Here is a 22,778-nt window from a genome sequence, read left to right on the forward strand (position 1 = left end):
AGTTTTTCAGATGTTAAAGGTTCTTGATGGACCCATTTAGACAAAAAGGTTCTTCTATGGCATCGTGAAGCACCTTTATTTTTAAGAATGTAGCCTAGAAGCAGCACCTCAGCACAAGAAATCATGGCTAACTTTAAACACTGGAGACACTTATGAAGAGCAATTGCTCATGTGAACACCTGTCAGATTTTCTGACTGACATCTGAATTGAAGCACAAGATGCTTTTTGGATCAAGTGTTGGATCATGGAGTTCTTAAAGTTCATGTATCTTCAGTGCTGCTGTCAGTAAAGCAAAAGGGGGACATAACATATGAATAAAATATAATAAAATAAAATTCTAAGTCATTTTTGTATGATATTAGAAATGAAACGTCTTAAATCGAACTTGTCCTGAGTGGTTCTCAGACTTCATTGCTTCATACGCTTGAAAAAATTGGAAACCAGGTATTGTTTATCACATATTTATTTATACTGTACAGATGTAATTGTAATTGGCAATAGTGTAGGCATGGTCATGTGCACGGTGCTGAAGGCTACAGTTCATTTATGCCAAAATGTGTAAAATTCGTAAACATGGCAAAATCCGGTCACTCCTCCCAAGGGCTCATGTCTGTATCGATGGCCACACAGTTATATGCAGCATAGCGAAGCTTCTCTTCACAAACTTTAGCACTGCAGAATAAATACACCATTAAAATGCAGTCAAAAAATTTTTATGCATCAGAAAAGTCAGATAAACATTGTATTACATAAACAGACCTTGGGTATTTGGGTAGATAAAGGGTGCTGGAACATGTGGAAGATTGAGGAAGAGCATCAGTGGTTTCGGATCTAGACAAAAATGCATTTGTTTAATGTTTATTCAGACCAGACCACAACTATAATCCAGATGATCTCAGTGTTATTTTCTCCATAACTCACCCTTGTTTGTCCGGGAAGATGTAAATCGGCGCAGGAAGACGACTTCTGCCAGTCACAAACCTCAAAAATCTGCTGCGATCCTCTGGTTAAAGTGTAAATAAATCAATATGGGAAAATTAAGTACTTTCTTTTGCAAGTTACTAGAAATAGTTGTTTCATGTACTCCTTACTAACCATTGGTGAAGTTCATCAAGGCTTCCCATAAGTACTGCACTCTGACATCTGTTTGTTCCAAGTCTTCATAGCGTGCTGATAAAAAGTAAAAAATATATTAGTTTACATGCATTACATTAGCAAACATGGACATAACATTCTAGCAAAACAAACTATTTTGGTAATGTGCAACTTGAAATCCAATTTAAAATTGCTGAAGTACAGCAAGTTGAGAGCGACTGCTGTACAGAGCTGTAATATTTTCAGTTTCATCCACTATTCGGTTCAATGCCTTCAAGAATTCATGCTGAGGCAGAGAATATCAATTATTTAATGCTCATGTCAACTGCTGTATGACTCACTGAGGCGTTTAAGGGCCTCCACTGTGATCTCTGGGTCTCCGCACACTTTCTTCTCCACTTCCTGCCATGTCAGGAGATCAAGCACAGCTTGCGGCACCACTTTCACCAGTCCTGCCTGCATGGCAGCAATCTGTGGTGCAGGAACACAGCACAGAGTTTTAGGGACTTGTCGAAAAAAATATATGCTTAGTCTCAATATACTTTGTAATGTGGCATTACCTGTTCCCTGCTCTCTTCTAGTCTTGATTTCTGTACAAGGCGTATGAACTCCATGCGGTCTTCATATCGGACCACCACTCCACTGCCTCCTGGAATCAGTTCCACGAGCCGCCCATCGCTCAGGGGTGTGGTGTACACAAGCTCCTGGCCGAACTTAAAATCAAATGTCTCCTTGTCCATATGCTCCATTGCTTCCAACAACTTCACCTAAGAGTTCACACCAAACATGTTTCATCAGTTCCACTGATTACACATTGGTTAAAAGGGATAGTTCACTTTAAAAAGTCATTAATTAAGCACCCTCATGTCATTCCAAACCTGTAAGACCTTCATGTTCAGAACACAAATTAAGATATTTTTGATTCATAAAATTATGGCTGAATCACTGATGTCACATGGACTATTTTACGTTTCCAGGTCTTGAAGATGTCAGTTGCGTTGCCATCTATGCAGGGTCAGAAAGCTCTTGGATTTAAAAGTATCTTAATTTGTGTTCCAAAGACGAACAAAGGTCTTACAGGTTTGGAACAGCATGAGGGTGAGTAATTAATGACAGAATTTTCATTTTTGGGTGAATTATTGAGCAGAATTATAAAGCGAATTATAAAGTTATAAAACATTTATATTTTTTAATATATATTTATATAAAGATATACAATTAAAAAATTGTAAAATTGGGTGAATTATAAAGCAGCTCTACAGAAGAAAATTGTGTCATAATTCATTTAGTTTAGGTTTTGTTCAGTTTTGGCCAAACTGATAATAAAACTGTAAAATAATTGTCTTTTAAAGACAATAGACAGTGGCAAAGAACCCAAACTGTATGGACCCTTTTCATAGGACTGTGATTAGGGCTGCACAATTTTGGCAAAAATCATAATCACGATTATTTTGGTCAATATTGTAATCACGATTATTTAACACGATTATGACAGGGTCCAAAACTTTATATTAGTAATCAATTTAAAGATAGCAATACATATGAAAAAAAGATACACAAAAAACAGTGCTTTTAAAATAAAAATAAAAATACTGAATACTTTTTTTAATGCAAGTCTAAAGAAGTCTAACATTATTACAGCAATTAAATGTAATAATTTGAATGTAAAATAAAACAGTGTCTTCACTGTAATAGTTAAACATGCTTTGTTTCTTATTAAAACTACTAAAGTCCTTCATTCAAGAGCGAGTGAGTGATTTTCTTTGTATTTTTACGTTTTATTAATATTAAGCACAGAGACGGCAGAAGAAACATCTGTTGCCGCTTTAAGTGCCACACGGATCCAATATACTGTTACACACGTATTTTCATTCTCAACTGTTTATGACCATTTAAGACATAACTGACAAGGGTTTACATGAATAATCACCAAACGCCTCATTTTGAAATATTTGACCGTTTAGGCGCATACACAGAACAGCAGAGTTTTCTTACGCGCTATTAAAACACAACATCAAAAAAAAACCATTAATAAATCAAGCATGTCCCGTTTTGTGAAAGTCACGTTACGTGATTTTGCTGATGTGCATGTGAAATTAGGCTTTTATAGAGGAGCAAAATCGCACCACTGTTAAGGAGGCGGAATGGGGCACAATAATCATTTCATCTCGATTACTGCATTTTCATTAAACGTCTGAAGCAGAAATCATAAACGAAACCAAATTTCGATTAATTGCACAGTCCTAACTGTGATGACATGTTTCAGTGGTCATCAGCGTCGTAAATCTTCTAAAGTTTTTTTATATTTTGATTTTTTTTAAATGTACGTACTTTTATAACACTAATACTATACTTTGTATTATATGACCTTTGAATCAAATGACAAAAAACGTGTTAACGCTAATGTTGTTTTTAATGCAGTGTCTATGGGGGAGACAGTAAATTTGACATCCTTCTCTCTTCTGACTGCCGATATCAGTCTCTCTCGATTGTTTTCCTTTTTTTGAAACTTTTGTGTTTTTCTTTTGCTAATTGAGTAAATGGAAATACAAAAAATGTATTTGTAGCACAATTCATTCACTGCTCTAGAACTTCCACTGCTGAGAAACCCGGAAATGTGAAAAAGGTCTATTAGATGATAGAAATGGAGACAAAAAAAACTTGGGAGAAACCAGGCTAAACTTAGAAGTAGTCAGCACCAAGATACAAAGAAAGGACTGAGGGAGAGATGCTTGAGCTTCTTACCAGCACTGAATCTACTGCTGGAAAGTCTTTAGTCCAGCTGACCGCTTCTCCAATTAGCTGCTTCCACACCAGCCCTGGCAAAGCCAGAACCTAAAGAATAAATATTGTGAAATCTCATTCTCTACAGAATGTTTTATTAACACTAAGGTCCAGCACAACAAGACCAGCACTGACCAGAAAGTCTTTTCCGCGAAGAGCTGCACCCATTAGTTGTCCAATCCACTCAAGCTTGTGGAATTCCCGGCATGAAGGATTTGGCACATAGAAGTCTCTGGCCTCTCCAGCCCCCTGATCCAAAACAGTTTATTTATTATATAATGATAAATTAATAACTACCTCTATCCACCTTATTTTTCCCATAGGAGTGGGCGCGGCCATTTATACTTTTTATAGGTCTGGCTTCCGGTCTCATCCGCAGCTTGTTTTGCTTCTTGATATTGCAGATTGGTGTGTCTTACCATATTATTTTAATGTAGTATCATAATTATTAACACATTAGTTTGTAGTGCAAACTGTTTTATTGTTCACTGCACATTGTTATTCTTCTCGTTACACAATGAATAATGTCTCGTCTACAGGCTTACTTCTGGGTTGAAGAATAAGGTGGATAGAAAGAAAACAACAAACTGTCAAGTTAGTTGTTACCTGGTTAGAAGTTCGTGTGAAGAATGGAAGTGGCATGGGGCACTCTGATGAGCTGGGACATAGCTCTTCAGACATGTCTGCCAGGCTGTCTCGAAATCCACCACCTACAAGACAGAAATGTCAAGTGAGGATACTGTGTGTTTATTGCAGACATAAGAATTATTGTGGGTGTGAGGAAGCCTATCTCGATATGACCTTGATCGATGATGCCTTCTGCAATGAATTTACACTCCCACCATTGATCATATCGTGCTGGCCACCTGTAAGAAATAGAAAAATATATATTTGTCTGTATAAAGTATAATAAAGCCATACTTTCACATTCATAACTTTTATGTCATGGAGCATTTTGAATATTTAAAAACAGTAAGTACAATAAAATTTAGTACAACTGAGATTTCACCAGCGAGAGAGAGAGAGAGAGAGAGAGAGAGAGACTACCTGTAGTCCAGAGTCTTCTCATACTTGTCAGACGGCTTCAGACCCTCATACACCTGCATAAACAATAAAGAGTATTTACTACAATACCCTTCAAAAGTTCAGGATCAGTAAGACAAATATTTTATAAAAAAAAGTCTCTTATGGCTACTAAAACAGTAATATTATGAAGTATTATTACAATTTATAACAACTGTTTTCTTATTTAATATATTTTAAAATGCAATTTATTTCTGTGATGGCTAAGCTGAATTTTCAACATCATTGCTTCAGTCTTCAGTGTGACTGAATATGCTGATTTGGTGCTCAGGAAACTTTTATTATTATTATCGATGATGAAAACAGTTGCGCTGCCTGATTTTTTGTTTTCTGTGATCAATCGAGAGTACAGCATTTATTTGAAACATAAGTAGTAATTCAATTTTGAATTAATTTTGATCAATTTAATGTGCTCTTGTTGAACAATTCAGCCTTCATTTCTTAAAAAAACTGTATGTGACACCAGCTTTTGAATGGTAGTGTGTACAGCAAACACAGACGCTTGTTTTGTGGACTACCTGAGTGAAGACAGCATTTTTACACGTTGGTTCCAGAGTGGGATTGTCCCGGTGTTCCATGGCAAGGCGCCGGTTGATGTAAAGGCGGGGCATGAAGTTAGGCTTACTGGTCTCAGAGTCCTTCAGGCACTGGGTGATGAGGGCAGAGCGACGCTTGGACAAGAGCAGGAACTGCTTTATGCTCTGAAGAGCAGCACAAAGTTTGAAGAAACAGGGAAAAAAAGTTAGGCACATAAATTCCTGACATATTTAGCACTATTTTAAGTAACTGTTAAAAACACTGCACACACTATGGTAGGGGTATAATTACGAGCTTAAGAATATGAAGACGTTAACATTAACATTGAAAAATAAAATTTAACATTAATATTATAATATTAAAAGATTAGTTCACTGCCAATAAGAATTTCTTGATAATACACTCACTCCTATGTCATCCAAGATATTCATGTCTTTCTGTCTTCAGTTGAAAAGAAATTAAGGTTTTTAAGGAAAACATTTTTCTCCACATAGTGGACTTCAATGGTGGCCAACAGGTTGAAGGTCCAAACTGCAGTTTCAACGCAGCTTCAAAGGACTCTACACATCACAACTGAGGAATAAGGCTCTTATCTAGCGAAACGATCAGCCATTTTCTAAAAAAAATAAAAATGCATATTCGTTTAACCACAAATGCTTGTCTTGCACTAGCTTGATTTCATGCATTACGTATCCGACCCTACCCAACCTTTTTGAACCTAGCTAGAGCTAGTGCAAGACAAGCATTTGTGGTTAAAAAAAAAAGCACATAATATTTTTGCTAGATAAGACCCTTATTCCTCGGCTGGGATTGCGCAATTTGGACCTTCAACCTGTTGATCCCCATTGAAGTCCACTATACGGAAAAAAACCTGTAATGTTTTCCTCAAAAACTTTAATTTCATTTTAACTGAAGAAAGAAAAACATGGATGTGAGTAATAGATCAGGTAGTTTTTATTCTGGAAGTGAACTAATCCTTTAACATACTGTATATATTACATACTTAAATGTTTTAATTATATTTTTTTATATATTTCATCTGTTGGTCAGGCCAATGGCAGACAAGGAAGCAAGTAGTGCAGAAAGTACACATTTCACCTTTATTTATAATTAAATTAAATGATGTAAAAGATGGAGGACCACATGCACACATATGCACAAACTATTCTGAGGGTGGTACAAAATAAATTCGTCCTATACAAGAGTACTTACTTTGATCTGGTTGAATGTTCCAAGGCTGTAGTCCCATGCAGGCACCATATGAGGCAACAGACTGTCCAGGAGTGTGATAAACCTACAAACACACACAAAAAAACCCATTGAGTACTGCTAAAAGTTCATATATAGGCCTTATGAAGTCAGATATTTCTGGGTGTTACCTCTGAATGACCAGTGCGCGGCGATAGAGGACATCAGGGGGTGTGCCCTCCAACCTCGGGTAGCGCACTAGGTTGGGGGACTGGAACACATCTGCATTTAGGCCCAAGTCACGCTCGCAGGATGATTTGATCTTTAGACCCCTGATCCGTACATCGATTCCCTCATCTACAGCAAAATATAATTACAGAAAATAAACATTATGAATCAAGATGACTGGTCACGAGTCTGGCTTCACATGCCATGTCAGATGAATCGTACCTCTGCATTCCTCAATCCTGATCTCTATGACGGGCAAATGTGATGTCATGTCCTCCAGAACACAAACCTCTCCAATTAAGTTGCTGTGGCAGAAATAAATCAGTAGTGTTGTAATATTCAGAATCTTACATAACCTTTACATATGTGACCCTGGACCCCAAAACCAGTCTTAAGTCGCTGGGGTATATTTGTAGCAATAGCCAAAAATACATTGTATGGGTCAAAATGATTGATTTTTCTTTTATGCCAAAAATCATTAGGAAATTAAGTAAAGATCATGTTCCATGAAGATTTTTTGTAAAATTCCTACTGTAAACATATCAAAATGTAAATTTTGATTAGTAATATGCATTGTTAAGAACTTAATTTGGACAACTTTAAAGGTGATTTTCTCAGTATTTTGATTTTTTTGCACCCTCAGATTCCAGATTTTCAAATAGATGCATCTCGGCCAAATACTGTCCTATCCTAACAAACCATACATCAATAGAAAGCTTATTTATTGAGCTTTCATATGATGTATACATCTCAGTTTTGTCAAATTTAACCTTATGAATGGTTTTGTGGTCCAGGGTCACATATACAGTCAAGCCTGAAATTATTCATACCCCTGGTAAATTCTGACTTAAAAGTTACTTTTATTCAACCAGCAAGTTTTATTTTGACCGGAAATGACACGAGCTTCTCCCAAAAAATAATAAGACAATGTACAAGAGGCATCATTTTGGAAAAAAATATTTCTCAGGCTCAGCTTTTATTTACATTTGAACAAAAAGTGGCATGTCCAAAATTATTCATACCCTTTGCAAACTGTCACAGTCTATGGGAAAATCCAAAGTTTTATACTATTCCAAATGGTCCAAGCTGTTCTAAAGCATCCTAATTATCCTGATTCATTGGGAACAGCTGTTTTAATCAACTCAACAGGTGAAAAACAGAAGCTCTCTGCTGTTGGTTTGTGGACAGTCATGGCTAAGACAAAGGAGCTCACTGAGGACCTGCAGCTGTGCATTATGGCTGCTCACAAGTCAGGAAAGGGCTATACGACCATATCTAGATCTTTTGAAGTTCCAGTAGCTACAGTGCAAAGTATTATTAAAAAATACAAGACGTTCCGCACTGTGAAAAATCTCAGAGGACGTGGTCAGAAGCCAAAAGTGACACCTGTGCTGGCCAAACATTAACGTTTTGCAGTGGCCCAGCCAGAGTCCTGACTTAATCCAATTGAGAATCTGTGGAGGGAGCTAAAGATCAGGGTGATGGCAAGAAAACCCTCCAATCTGAAAGAGTTGGAGTTCATAGCTAAAGATGAATGGGCAAAAATACCAGTGGAGACATGCAAAAATCTGGTCAGCAATTATAGGAAGCGTTTGATTGCTGTAATAGCCAATAAAGGCTTTTCTATTGATTATTGAGAAGAGTATGAATAATTTTGGACATGCCACTTTTTGTTCAAATGTAAATAAAAGACGAGTAATATTTTTTTTCCACAATGATGCTTCTTGCACATTGTCTTATTATCTTTTGGGAGAAGCCTGTGTCATTTCTCGTCAAAAAAAAACAAACTTGCTGGTTGAATAAAAGTAACTTTAAGTCAGAATTTGCCAGGGGTATGAATAATTTCGGGCTTGACTGTATATAACTTGCAAATAGTTCTTCTCCTACAGCTTATATATATATATAAAATGGTAATTGGCCCAAAGTAAAAGTAATTAGACTTTTAAACCACATTTAAAAATGTAATGCATGAATGTTATTACATTAGATAACAAAATATCAAAGTGACATTTATTTCAGAAGAAAAATATTTTCCAAATAAAATATTACAGCAGAAAAGATTGTTAGGATTTAAATAATAAAAATGACTTACTCATCTATGGTTACATCACTGTATTTCTTGAGATTGTCTCCCTCACCACCATATACAGTCACTCTTTTGGGCATGTAGTTATCATCTGTTGAGTCCACTGTTAATATCAGTTTGCTAAAGGAAGAGAAAATAATATATTTTGTTTATGATCAGCTCTTTTTAATCTGACTCAACTCAAGTTTAGTTTTCTGTAGCCCGATGAGCAAAAAACATAGTTTATATAATATAATCATATAGTTAGAAATCCAATAAAAATCAAATTTTTTGGAACATGTCCCAATCTGAATGATCAGATCTGATTTCACTTGCAAAATGTCAGTTTAGACAGTCCCAAAGGTGACTAGCAGATCAGTTGTCCTTACTTGACCACAGTGCCTCTCTTCATGTGCAGCCGGATCCAGTGCTGTCCCTGCATGCCATCGCTCTCCCAGTATGTCTCTGTGTCTCCATCTGTCAAGCAGCTTGCGCCACCACTGGGGTCCTCCTTCAAACAGAAAACTCACTTACTAGTCTAGAACACCTGATATGTTCACGGCTCTCTGCTCTTCAATATAATTTAGAATAAAACTAAGGCCTCACATACCGAACTAGAAGACACATCAATGCTGGTCACGCATTGCTTCACACTGCCAAGGTTTTCATCTTCTTTCCCAATGTGGTCATAAAAATAGTGTACAAGGTCCTCATCGCATTCAAACGTCCACGTAGGAGGCACATACCTGGAAGACAGATTTTGCATACAGTCCAAAGGATAAGGCAGACTATTCATACTGTACATGTTGGATACACTTCTGCTACGACAAGCATGTTTTATATTTTCTGATCTCTAGGGATGTAATGGAATTATCAATATCATGGTATCGCAATAGCAAAACTCTCAAAAGTCTCAATATTATCATGGTCAAATGACGATACGAAATGAAAGGTCTTCTGGGCAAAAAGTGTAGTTTTTAAAATATATTTAAAATTCTTATGCTAACATAAAAGCTCTTTAAAGTTGTGTTTTGGGCCATTATGCTTTGGCACAGTATCTGTCAAACTAACTAAAACAGAAAGCACAATGTAGCTTAATCCCTTCATAAAATCTGTTTTTGCTGCATGTTTTCAAAACAAAGGACGCACTTCATACAGGCAATCAATTACTTACAGTATCATTACATCCCTAAAAAATGCATTAATATTCATATATATTGATTATATAATTGTTCACCAAATACAAGCCATGTGGTGCAAACATGTTGTTTTTTCCTTTAATATTGTGTGACAATGCATCCACTCACCTCAGCTTGCGAACAGCGGTCTCGTCTGGCTCTGCCACCTTGGGTTTGGCACCCATGTGTAAGGAGTTTTCCACATCCACCACCTGCTCCCACCTACAAAGCCATTCAGGAAAAATGTTGGTACTTTACATCCATTGAATTGTCAGAATACAGATATTTACAATCCACTCTTTAATATCTTAATATACATGTTTCACACAGACTGTGATTTCAAGTATTAAGCTGAATATAGTCTTAAAGAGAAAGTTCACCCAAAAATGAAATTCTGTTAATAATTAATTACTCACCCTCATGTCGTACCAAACCCGTAAGACCTACATTTGTTTTTTGAACACAAATTAAAAATTTTTGGATTGAATACGAAAACTTTCTGACCTCGCATAGACAGCAATGCAGCTACCACATTCAAGGCTCAGATAGGTAGTAAGGACATCATTAACACAAAAAGTATTCTCGTAGCTTCATAAAATTACGGTACGATATTTTTGATGAATGTGTTGTGGTACTCTTGTCAACGCATGTCAAATACGGACATGGAAAAGAAGAACTTTTTAAAATAAAGCTATTTTTAATAAAGTTATTTTTGTCTTCTTTGTGCACAAAAAAGTATTCTCGTAGCTTCATAAAATTACTGTTGAACCACACATGAATCAAATGGACTATTTTGTCAGTGTTCATGGTACTTTTCCGGACGTTGAGCATGGTAGGACCCTTGCCGTCTATGGAGGGTCAGAAAGCTCTTGATTTCATCAAAAATATTTTAATTTGTGTTCTGAAGACAGACAAAGGTCTTACAGGTTTTGAATGACATAAGGGTGAATAATTAAGCATTTGCACATGTGCAAATGCTAAACTACCTGGGAACTCATTTCTGATAATACTCCGCCTGCTTCGTCCATATTACGGCAGCAAACTTCCTTGACTATTACGCCGGAATGGAAGTGTAGTTCCTAATCTTATCAGCCTAGAAACTCGCAGCTTTGCATTTCCACCGGTCTTAGTACACGATATAACTACAGAAGAGTCAAGTTTTAAATACAACAAATATGTAAACTCGTTGGTCATTTTTGAACACGATGCTATTGGTCTAATAGGATTCAATGATCTATGCTAAGCTATGCTAAAAGTGATATCGCCAGAACAGGAGAATGGCTGAATGGATTTCAAAACGGTAAAAATCAACTTATTAACTCTGGGGGAGTTGAAGAATGAGCCTATTTCCAAAAAAAGTGGAGTGTTCCTTTAAGACCACAAAATAATTTTCTGCTATAAAGCTATACTATCATTCAAAGATCTGTGTTCTGTAGAATTTTATTATTCTTAGAATTCTTAGAATCTTAAGTCTTTTATGCTCATCAAGGTCGCGTTAAACAAACAATTAAAAATTGAGAATTTTTTTTGAATATTATTACAATTAAAAATGGCTGTTATCTATTTTAATATGTTAAAATATTTTAATTTATTCCTGTTATGGCAAAGCTGAATTTTCAGAAGCTATTACTCCAGTCTTCAGTGTCATACAATCCTTTAGAAATCATTTGAATATGTTGATTTGGTGCTCAAGACAATTTGCTTATTATCAATATTGAAAACAATTTAATATTTATGTGGAAACCATAATCATTTTTGTAATGATTCATTGAGTAATGAAAATGTAAAAGAACAGCATTTTCTTGGAACAAATATTCTGTAACATTATGTTTTTAATGAACATGTAATTACAACTTGTGAACTAGGAGTCTTCTGTGAGCTACGATTTGTACCATGTGACCGCTGTACCACCTGACCAACGTAGGCTCTGTTCAGGCATTGATAGTGTTGCCATAGAAAAAGCATAATTCCCAGTTCGAGGACGAGAACAGCTCCAAGTAGGATGTCACTTTAATTTTAAAACTTTAACATTTTGCCTGTGTAGATAGCATCACATTTGTGTAAATTATTATTCATCAATAATTACTTATTAATATTCATCACTGCTAATACACAGGTTAGAATGTCATCACAATACAATACTGTCCCTTTAAATCAGCACATGCGCATTATATTCAGAGATCGCTACTGCGCATGTGTCTATGACGTCGGCAAAACAAACCACTGTGCACGCGCCTAAAACGTCCATTACGTATTGGACTGATCCAGTGACGTCATCGCGCTACAGCCTGCAGCGAGGACCTCTTGATCCTAATCCCTCAGCAGAGAGGGGCGGGGCGAGCCGAGCTCAGTGGCATTTAAAGGGGCCATGTCTTAAAATTAGCTGAAATTTTGCAGAGCTGATTTTGACAAGGTAAAAGGGTGTTTTTTTTATACTACTATTGGGAATTTTTAACCAAAGTATATTAGAGACTTTTTATTAAGACCCTAAAAAATCATATGAACTTGTGGAAAATGGGCAACGGATGACCCCTTTAAAGTGATAGTTCACCCAAAAATGAAAAGCCAATAATTAAATATTCACTCATGTCGTTCCAAACCCGTAAGACCTTTGGAACACAAATGAACAAATGAATATATTTTTGATGAATGTGTCGTGGTACTCTCATCAACGCATGTCGAATGTGAACACGAATAAAGTTGTTGTTTTTGTCTTCTTTGTGCACAAAAAGTATTCTCATAGCTTCAAAAAATTATGGTTGATCCACTGATGACACATGAACTATTTTAACAATGTCCTTACTATCTTTCTTGGCCTCGAACATGTCAGTTGCTGTCTATGAAGGGTCAGAAAGCTCTCAGACTTACGGGTTTGGAACAAAATGAGTGTAATTAATCACAGAATTTTCATTTTTGGATGAACTATAATTTTAATTTCTTTAAAAAAAAAAAGATAAAAATACTGACCACAGATTTTTGAACATTTCGACCACAATTTTACAATTCAGTGAACTGAAGTAAATACAAAATGCATCAGTGAATTAGAGATTTGTGGCCAATAGTGACACAAACCTGCTACAAGGCTTGTGGTCATATCCAAACAGTTGCTGCTGGCGGCTAATAGTGTCGGGAGATTCCACAGGCACAAGCCTGTCTCCACCTTCTGTGTGTTTACACACCAGGATCCAGCCCTCCTCTATGTCCAGGCCAGGCCGATAGTCCTCCAGCTGCTCCTGTGATGAACAGAGCAGGCAAAAAAAAAAACACTGTGACAAACAAAACAGGCTGACTCACATTTGAATACCCATTGATGGGAAGAGTGGAAGATTCTGAGTTACACAAACACACCAACACAACCCATGCCGTGACGTCACGGACCAGGAAGTCCTGTATACTAATAATAGCAATAATGATACAGCAGATCACTCAAAACTGCTTCTGACACCAGTTATCAACAACACGTCATGCAAATAGTGCATACCTTGCTTATTTTGACCCACAGACCATGGCTGTTGCAGTACTCTTCCCCTGTGGTCCGTATGCATGTCCCTTTTTTAGGCTCGATGTTACACTTGCATGATTTCTTGTGTGGAGCCTGATGTGGGCTTTCCCACACGGACACCACACTCTTGCCACCTGAGTTGCCAGCTGTTGACGAGGACGCGGAAGCGGAGCCCGACGACGAGTCCTTACAGATTTTATAGCAAACCTCTTTCGGCACGTAACACAGGGACTCCGGCAGAGGTTGACTTTTTCGGAAACATTCAATGCACTTGTTTAAAAACCGTATCCTTCCCAGGAGGGTGTGAGGGTTGTCGTCCGGAGACATCTCCTCCTTAAGTTTGAGTGCGCTAGCCGGAGAGCTAGCTAAGGATGTGTCAACAACACCAACACTTAGCGGTTCGGCCGTCAGCGAGCATTACACTCACATATGCTTTCCCTTTATTTTCCGGTTTGTCAGCTTTTAGTGAGACCCTATGGAATTAACGAACCGTACGACAAGTCTAGATACAGTTGAGCATTGTTACTCCCGCCAGAGCTTTCTCACGGATACTGGCATCTGTCAAGACAGCTATGTATCTCCACCGGTCTAAAGGGCGATCCGCCCATGTGTGTTTACCACAGTCTATGGTGTTTACTCATTCCCCCTACTGGACACACTGCCTGTTACACTACATTTTGTCAATCAAGAATTAAATAAAACTGTACAAACTGAATAAAACTGAAGATGTTGAAATCTATTTATTTATTTATTTCTGTTTTGTTTATTAACATAATTTACACTAATATACATACACCACCAGTCAAACGTTTAAGCAGTAAGATTTTTAATGCATTTCTGCTGCATTTATTTGATTCAAAGTACAGCAAAACAGTCCAATTTTGTTTTACTATTTCAAATAACTGTTTTCTAATTGAATATACTTTAAAATGTAATATATTCCTGTGATCAAAGCTAAATTTTCAGCAAAATTAGTCCAGTCTTCAGAGACGCCCTCCAGAAATCATTCTAATATTCTGATTTGCTGTTCAAGAAACATTTATTATTATTTTTATTATCAATATTTAAAACAGTTGATTACATTTTTTTCAGGGTTCTTTGATGAATAGAAAGGTCCAAAGATCAGCATTTATATGAAATAAAAAGCTTTTATAACATTATACACTTTTGGAAAAAAATATAGAAATTAAAACTTTCATTTAGCGTGAATGCTTTAAATTGATCAAACGTTATGATAAATACATTGATAATGTTACAAAAGTTTCTTTTCAAATAAATGCAGTTTTTCTGCATAAAAAAACTGAGGGAAAATCTACTTAGCTGTTTTCAACATAATAATAAATGTTTATTTTTTGAGCAGCAAATCAAAATATTTGAAGGATATCTCTGAAGGATCATTCGATCAATGACTGAAGCAATGATGCTTTCCTGTGAAATCACAGGAAAAATTACATTTTAAAATACATTCAAATAGAAAACAGTTATTTTAAATAGTAAATATATGTTTTTGCTGTACTTTGAATCAAATAAACGTAGGCTTGGTCAGCAGAAGAGAATTTTTTTTAATCATTAAAAATCTTACTGTTCAAAAACTTTTGACTGGGAGTGTATTTCTTAGCATTTGGTATTTTAATAGTTTTCTTATATTACAAAATGACATTTCTTTTTTGAAAATCCTACTTTTTAACAGAATTATTAGGATAACTAAATTAAAATAAAGGCATCAGACCTTTTAAGCCCTCTCTAAGCTTACATATTTTGTTTTTGTCAAGTTTATAAATACATTTAGTTGATATTATTAATAATTAAGTATTATACTATTTGAATGTATTACTAACTTTTATTCAGTTAGCTGATTAATGCAAAACCAAAACGTAGGCTGAAGCAAGATTTTTTAAACTAAATATAAAAAGGGTACGTCTCTTAAGTCTATTAAGGTGTCGATGTGAAGAACTAGATGTAATATTTAATATATATAATACCATCGCTGACGTTACATAATAAAAGTAGGGCAAAAGTCATTGGAGCTACGGTGATTAATCACGTGATAAAAGAGCGGCCGATGATTGGTTGGTACTTCATGTTTTCTAGGGTGAACGTCGTAAGGGCATTGAAGGAGCTGAGCGTTGTCACCAAGAAATGACGACGATGATGTTTAATAAGGTAAATACGCATTTTTGTTGACGTTAACAGTTTTTATTTTGCACATACTTGCCATTTTAATGTCAAATTGAGAGATGGCTAGTCTAGTGCTAGATAGGTAACGTTAGATAAGATGAACTCCTACAGCTAGTCTACGCAATTAGTAAGAAAATCATTGCACCTGGGATAATGTTGTTTTCTTACACGTTAACGTGTTAATTGGTGAAGTTGAGAAAGTTTTCGTCTGCACGTAGATTAACTTTGACTTTTGTTACCCTGCCTTTAAACAAAAGTGCTTAAACCATATCTTGTCATGATGTAACGTTACATATCGTGTTGTCGATTTTATTTTATACAATTAAAATAATATAAAAGTGATTACGTGCAATGTTGTAAATGGGCTAGTTTGATTATCATTTGGATCACTTCCTTGTTTGCTGTATGTGCACTGTGCTAAATCTTGTGGTAGAACTTTGGTCAGTGGAGAAATGTGTAATGATGGGTATTTATTCATTTCTAACAGGTTTTAAGGGCAGGTTTTCAGGCTGGACTTCGGTTTCAGAGTACTGGCCCTCAAGCTAGTGCTAAAGCAGCTGTTGCTGCCTTGAGAGAAGGTCATGGAGGCTTCAGCTTTGGTATGTATAATCATCCTCTACTTACTATGTTTTATTTAAAAATACCAAAGTGTTGTTACACCATTCCAACACACTATATCTATTTAACAGAACTAACTGAGCAGCAGAAAGAGTTTCAGGAGGTGGCAAGAAAGTTTGCACGGGAGGAGGTTGTCCCTGCTGCCCCGTCATATGACAAAAGTGGTGAAGTAGGTTATCTAAATCCACCTGTTCACCATTTTGCATTTGCATATTTTTAGATTTGCAAAAAAAAAAAAATCTGATTTCCTCCTTGCAGTATCCATTTCCTCTCATTAAGAGAGCATGGGAGTTGGGTCTAATGAATGGACATATTCCAGAGGACTGTGGTAGGTTCTTTTAAAGACTGGTGCCCAAAAATGATCATTCTGTTATTTATTCACCTTGATTTAATTCTGAAACCTATATGACTGACTTTTGTGAAACACAAAATGAGACATTTAATGTACTACTAATTGCTGGTTTCTATGCAATTATACCATAAAAGCACCATAAAAAGTTATCATAAAAGTATTTCATATGACTTGTGCTATGCCAACTTGTATTTGAAACCATACAAAAGCTTTGGAACAGACTGATATTTAGCGTGCTATGAGCTAAAATGTAGCGCAGCTGTCATATGAAACCCTTTTATGCTGCTTTTTCTGTAATTTCAGAGCTTGGCAGCATCTAGTCTTGCATAGCCAGACCATTAGACTGATGGCAGAAGGTCTGGACTCCATTGCAGTTTTGACCAAGGGCTTCCAAGAGGGCATCTTACTGACATGTATAACAATTAGAGTTCATTCTGTTGAGTTTCATGTTTAGGAGTGTGTTCACTACTCACTGTTTGTGTACACTTGGATGGATGAAGTGCAGAGTACAAATTCCGAGTATGGAACGCCATATTTGGCCCCACTTTTTGTCCTTTCCTAAAGTCGATGGGCAGCTTGCGGCCAATCATTTATTCAAGAATGTCTGTCGAAATTCACACCTTTAAAAGCTAGATTTTTCAATTGATCCTGACAAGCACTTACTGTCATAGTTGTAAACATGATGGCTGTCTTTTGTGAGGGGGGTTTGGCCTCACTAAGGATTTGTTTCCAGGTGAGCCATCAAAGTACTTGACGCGCATCTTCCAAAAATCCTGTAGAATTCAAACAAGGATTCAGATAACTTTGAAAGCCCAAAGTGTTTCCCATTTTGTGTTTAATAGGGATGTAAATGGAAAAAATCTATCTAATGTACTTTGAGAGCTCAGAGCCGCTCTTAGGTTTGCAAAACATTGGATCACAAGCTGATCGCCTGAACGAAGTGGTTTAGTTTGTTTGACAGGTACTATGCCAGAGCATAATGGCCCGAAACACAATTTTAAAGACTGTTTATGTTAGAATGTTATGTTAGTTTAAATATATTAAAAACTACACTTTTTGCTCTGGAAGCCCTATCGTTTCATACTGTCATGTGACCACGACGATATCAAGACAGTTTTGCTATCGGGACACCATAATATTGCTAATACCATTACATCTCTAGTGCCTACGCATCAGATGTTCAACCAGTAGTCTGTGGGCATGGCATCTAAGACTCTGACTAGGCAACCTCAGACTTCTGTCTTTTTTTTTTCTTTTTTTTTTTTTTTTTTTTTATGATATTGAAAAGTGTCCAAGATATTCTTAACAAATGTACATTTTGTGTTTGATGGCACAAAGTAAGTCATAGAAGTTTGGTACAACATGAGTACTATGCCTATAAATTTGACGTTGTTGGATATCGCCATATGTTCCAGGTGGAATGGGTCTGGGCATATTTGATGCCTGTCTCATCACAGAGGAGCTGGCCTTTGGCTGCACTGGAGTACAGACAGCCATTGAGGCAAACTCTCTGGGAGTAAGTGAAGTTTTATGAACTAGTAGTCTTCAAGTAGTAGTAGTTTACTCAAAAAGGAAATGTCTGTCATTTATTACTTGCTCTCATGCTGTTCCAAAGCCGTAAGACCTTCATTCATCTTCAGAACACAAATTAGGATATTTTTGACTAAATCTGAGAGCTATCTGACCTTCCATGGACAGCAAGGGTCCTACCTTTTTCAATGTCCAGAAAGGTATGGTTGAACCACTGATGTCACAGACTATTTTTGTTCTTGGTACCTTTCTGGACCTTGAATGTAAAAGGATCCTTGCTATCTATCGAGAGTCAGAAAGCTCTTGGATTTCCGTCAAAAATATCTTTGTTTTCTGAAGATGTCTATTAAAAGAGAATGGGTTTGGAATGACATGAGGATGAGTAATTAATGACAGAATTTTCATTTTTGGCTGATCTATCCCTTTAAATTAACTGGTCACTTGTGCATGGAACTTGTGCCAGAACATATTGCTATAAGTTATATTTTAATGTGTTTTTTTTCCATGCAGCAAATGCCCGTCATTATTGCTGGTAATGCTGCCCAGAAGAAGAAATATTTGGGCAGAATGACAGAAGAACCACTAATGTGTGTAAGTGTGACATCCCTTTTCTAATCCTCCATATTTTTATGATTTCTGTAGCATTTCCTATAGTAGTACATGAGCACACAATTTTGCTTATCAATATATGACTTTGTGGACAGGCGTACTGTGTGACTGAGCCAGGAGCAGGCTCTGATGTGGCTGGGGTAAAGACCCGGGCTGTTAAGAAAGGAGACGAGTATGTGGTCACTGGTCAGAAAATGTGGATCACCAATGGAGGAAAGGCAAACTGGTAGGTGAAACTTAATTCTTTAAGTAACTGTGTTGTGGATCCATTACAAACCTTCTGTTTGATTTTGTAGGTACTTCCTGCTGGCCCGCACAGATCCTGATCCCAAAGCCCCTGCTAGCAAGGCTTTCACAGGCTTTATCGTTGAAGCTGACACCCCAGGAGTCCAGCCTGGCAGAAAGGTACAAGCTGCTGACAAATGCAGTCTGATTGCGCTCAGACAATACTTGTACACTATATTAATAATGTTGTAAAGAAATTGTTTTTTGTGGAAAAATTCAGGAATGTTCTTCATATAGTGGACTTCTATGGTTTCCCCCCCACGAGTTTGAACTTCCAAAATGCAGTCTAAATGCAGCTTCAAAGGGCTCTAAACCCATCTGAGGAAGAAGGGTCTCATCTAGAAAAATGATCCGTTAATTTATAAAAAAACCACTTACAATTTATATACTTTTTAACCTCAAACATTCTGCGTGAACTCTGTGTGTTCCGGTTAATGACAGAGTATGTCAACTCCCATCTCATTTTCTCCAACTTCAGAATCTTCTTACATTGCTGTTTTACCTTTTTGTAAAGGGTGTTTGATCCTCCTGCGCGTTCACTTTGTAAACACTGGGTCGGTACTTCTGCAGCGATGTAGGATGATTTTGAAGGGGAGAAAATGAGATTTGACCTGGAATGCCCCTTAAAGCTGCATTTAGACTGCAGTTTGGAAGTTCAAACTCGTGTGCACTATTGAAGCCCACTATACGGAAAAAAAATCTGAAATCTTTGTCTCAAATGAGTGAATTTATCTGTTAATTTGTTTTGGAAGTCAACTTCTCCTTTAACACTATGATGTTCTTCTGTTCAACAGGAAATGAACATGGGCCAGAGATGCTCCGACACCAGGGGCATCACGTTTGAGGATGTTAGAATCCCAAAGGAGAATGTTTTGATTGGAGAAGGAGCTGGCTTCAAGATTGCCATGGGAGCATTTGACAAGACCAGACCTCCAGTAAGTGTCCTTATTAAATTGCCTTTGTCTAATACATCATGGTGTCATGTCAACCAGCTCTTGATGTTTTTCAGGTGGCTGCAGGTGCCGTAGGACTTGCACAGAGAGCACTGGAAGAGGCCACGAAGTATGCTTTGGAAAGAAAGACCTTTGGGAAGGTTATTGCAGAGGTAGGTTTCTCTTTTAATAGACAAGTTTGGCAACCCAAACTGATGCCATGAAGTTAGTAAGACAGCTGCGTTTGATGTCCGACCCCCAGCACCAGGCAGTGTCATTCATTCTGGCTGAAATGGCCATGAAAGTGGAGCTTGCCAGGATGGCTTATCAGAGAGCAGCCTGGGAAGTTGACCAGGGCCGCAGGAACACCTACTATGCCTCGATTGCCAAGGCTTTTGCTGGAGACATTGCAAACCAGTGTGCCGCCGATGCCGTCCAGGTCTTTGGTGGAAACGGTTTCAATAGTGAATATCCTGTGGAGAAGCTGATGAGAGATGCTAAGATTTACCAGGTAAGGATTGTAGACCCGACTTGCAGTTATTTGAATTCTTTGGTGATGCTAAAATGTGACTTTTGTCTGCATCCACAGATTTACGAGGGGACTGCGCAAATCCAAAGGCTCATCATCTCAAGAGAACACCTTGGGAAGTACAAACAGTAAAACTTTAAACCTCTGCCATAAGCAAATTGTTCGGTTAACCGTCTTTTGTACAAGATATTTTTGATCAATAGATCTCAGGATTGTGTCTCACCGATTGTGAATTGCCTTCACAGAGCTCCAGTTGCCTTTTGTCATATCAGCATGCCTTGCTATCTTTGAACAACTAAGTTGATCAAATGTTGAGCTAAACAAAGTAACAAAGTTACACAGTTCTTCCTTGTATTCTTTTTGTAACTTATGTCCTTAAAATGAAAATAAATCTGCTTAAACATTTTAGTCGTTTTCTTGCTCAAATATCCATACCCCACTTTAAAAATGTTAATTATTTCCCTACAAAATGTAATATTTAGCTTCGTTACAATGTTGGGTAGATGAGTACCGACCTCATTGTAATCACTTTGGTTTTTTTTTTTAACGCAAATTGTAAAATTTTACTGCATTTGTCAATTCAATGCTATCACTGAAGTTATTAAATTTCTGGTAAATATTTGGTTATTTAATAAATGAATCAACACTTGGTCCCAAAATACAATAGTTTATACTGAGTGATATCTTCAATTTAGCTAAAAATGTGTATTTGTTTATATATTGAGATCACACAAATCAGAATTTTTAAATGGTTACATGTCCCAAATCTTGCTAATAGGGTGCAGAAAGTAAATAACAACTAAAAACAAAAATAATTGGTAATGTTAACTAAACCAAAATGAAGATTTATATCTTAAATCCTGAAGCCATTTAAGATGTTCTCTTCTTTAGAGCCCCCAAAAATGGATGGCCTGAGGGGTGACTACAGTGGCAGAAAATTTTCATTTTTTTTGACTGACTTTTCTTTTAATACAGATTATACATTTATAATACAATTTATTACTTTCAGAAATTACAACTTGATGCCCTAATTGAACTGAAACTTGGCAAAATCGATAAATTGCTGGTTCTAAGTTTCTCCACATTGTAACAAAAAATATTGAAAGCAGTTCAGATAAACAATCTGGGATAAAATTAATTTTCTTTGTATGAATTTTTTTTTTTTTTAAGCTTATATGCTAATGACAATTTAACATGCTTCAGTAATTATTATTTGCAGTAAATTATTTGGTAACACTTAATGGTGTCATTTGTTAACATTAATGTATTATGAACAAACAATGAATACATTTATTTGTTCAGTGTTAGGTCATGTAAGTTCAGTGCATTATTAAACACAATTTGATTTCACTAATGCATTAGTGAATGTTGAAATTAATATGAACTAAGATTAATAAATGCTGTCGAGGTATTGTTCATTCTTAGCGCATGTTAACTTAAATTAACCTTATTTGAAGGATTTTAAATTGCTGACAGGCCTACAAAATATATTTATAAAATAAAAAAATTAGTCACCTGTGCCTTTTTACATTTCTAATCTTCCATTCACCAGGGTTTTATTTTACCTCAGTTTGCAACATTCAGGTTGTTGTTACTCTACTAAATGACATATGTGTTATTAATTCAAACTACATGTTATACAGTGCATGCAAAATTATTAGGCAGGTTGATTTTCTGGTTGTATATTTTTTATTTTATTTTTTTTTTTTTTTCCCCCCAAGTACATTTTCACCAATTACAAACCACATCAATCTTAACTACTATAGTAATAAAGTGATTTATAATTGTACATGAAGGCTGGAAATGCCTTATATTCAGGCGTTGTTATTAAGCATGTTTTCTTTTACAGAAAAAATTAGGGGAAAAAGATTTAACTCAGACTAAAAGTCAAATATTATTAAATGCCCACGAGAAGGATGCAATACTAATGCAGCTAAGGCATGTCCATTGAGCAATGGAAAGGCTTATTGGGTAGCACGGTCAGAAAAAAACAGGTGGAGAAAAGTCAATTAAGATGAAGGTTTAAAACTATCAGAAACCATTTAGTCTCCATTGCCAGCATTTTCCAGAACTGCAACCTACCT

The 22,778-nt window shown here is 36.5% G+C and overlaps 2 protein-coding genes across 2 annotated transcripts; one reads left to right on the plus strand and one right to left on the minus strand.

Annotated features, from left to right (window-relative positions):
• Positions 1-446: 446 nt before the first annotated feature.
• hectd3 (HECT domain containing 3) lies at positions 447-14,252 on the minus strand. The gene is made up of 21 exons (XM_073849064.1): positions 13,641-14,252; positions 13,232-13,392; positions 10,289-10,381; positions 9,592-9,727; positions 9,371-9,492; positions 9,009-9,122; positions 7,139-7,221; positions 6,880-7,045; positions 6,713-6,794; positions 5,482-5,664; positions 4,928-4,980; positions 4,682-4,746; positions 4,487-4,590; positions 4,016-4,129; positions 3,842-3,931; positions 1,657-1,863; positions 1,438-1,567; positions 1,097-1,171; positions 923-1,004; positions 761-832; positions 447-673 (listed from the first exon to the last, which is right to left on the minus strand). The coding sequence occupies exons 1-21, from the start codon at positions 13,986-13,988 to the stop codon at positions 589-591; spliced, it is 2,565 nt and encodes an 854-aa protein (XP_073705165.1). The 5' UTR covers positions 13,989-14,252; the 3' UTR covers positions 447-588.
• Positions 14,253-15,732: 1,480 nt separating this feature from the next.
• Positions 15,733-21,097, plus strand: acadm (acyl-CoA dehydrogenase medium chain). Its single transcript, XM_073848739.1, has 12 exons — positions 15,733-15,824; positions 16,327-16,438; positions 16,529-16,626; positions 16,716-16,785; positions 18,225-18,325; positions 18,850-18,930; positions 19,044-19,174; positions 19,245-19,353; positions 20,028-20,168; positions 20,243-20,338; positions 20,428-20,676; positions 20,755-21,097. Exons 1-12 carry the CDS (start codon positions 15,801-15,803, stop codon positions 20,824-20,826), a joined length of 1,284 nt encoding a protein of 427 aa, XP_073704840.1. The 5' UTR covers positions 15,733-15,800; the 3' UTR covers positions 20,827-21,097.
• The last annotated feature ends 1,681 nt before the right edge of the window (positions 21,098-22,778 follow it).

The sequence above is a fragment of the Garra rufa genome, chromosome 10, assembly GCF_049309525.1.
Source record: "Garra rufa chromosome 10, GarRuf1.0, whole genome shotgun sequence".
NCBI lineage: Eukaryota > Metazoa > Chordata > Actinopteri > Cypriniformes > Cyprinidae > Garra > Garra rufa.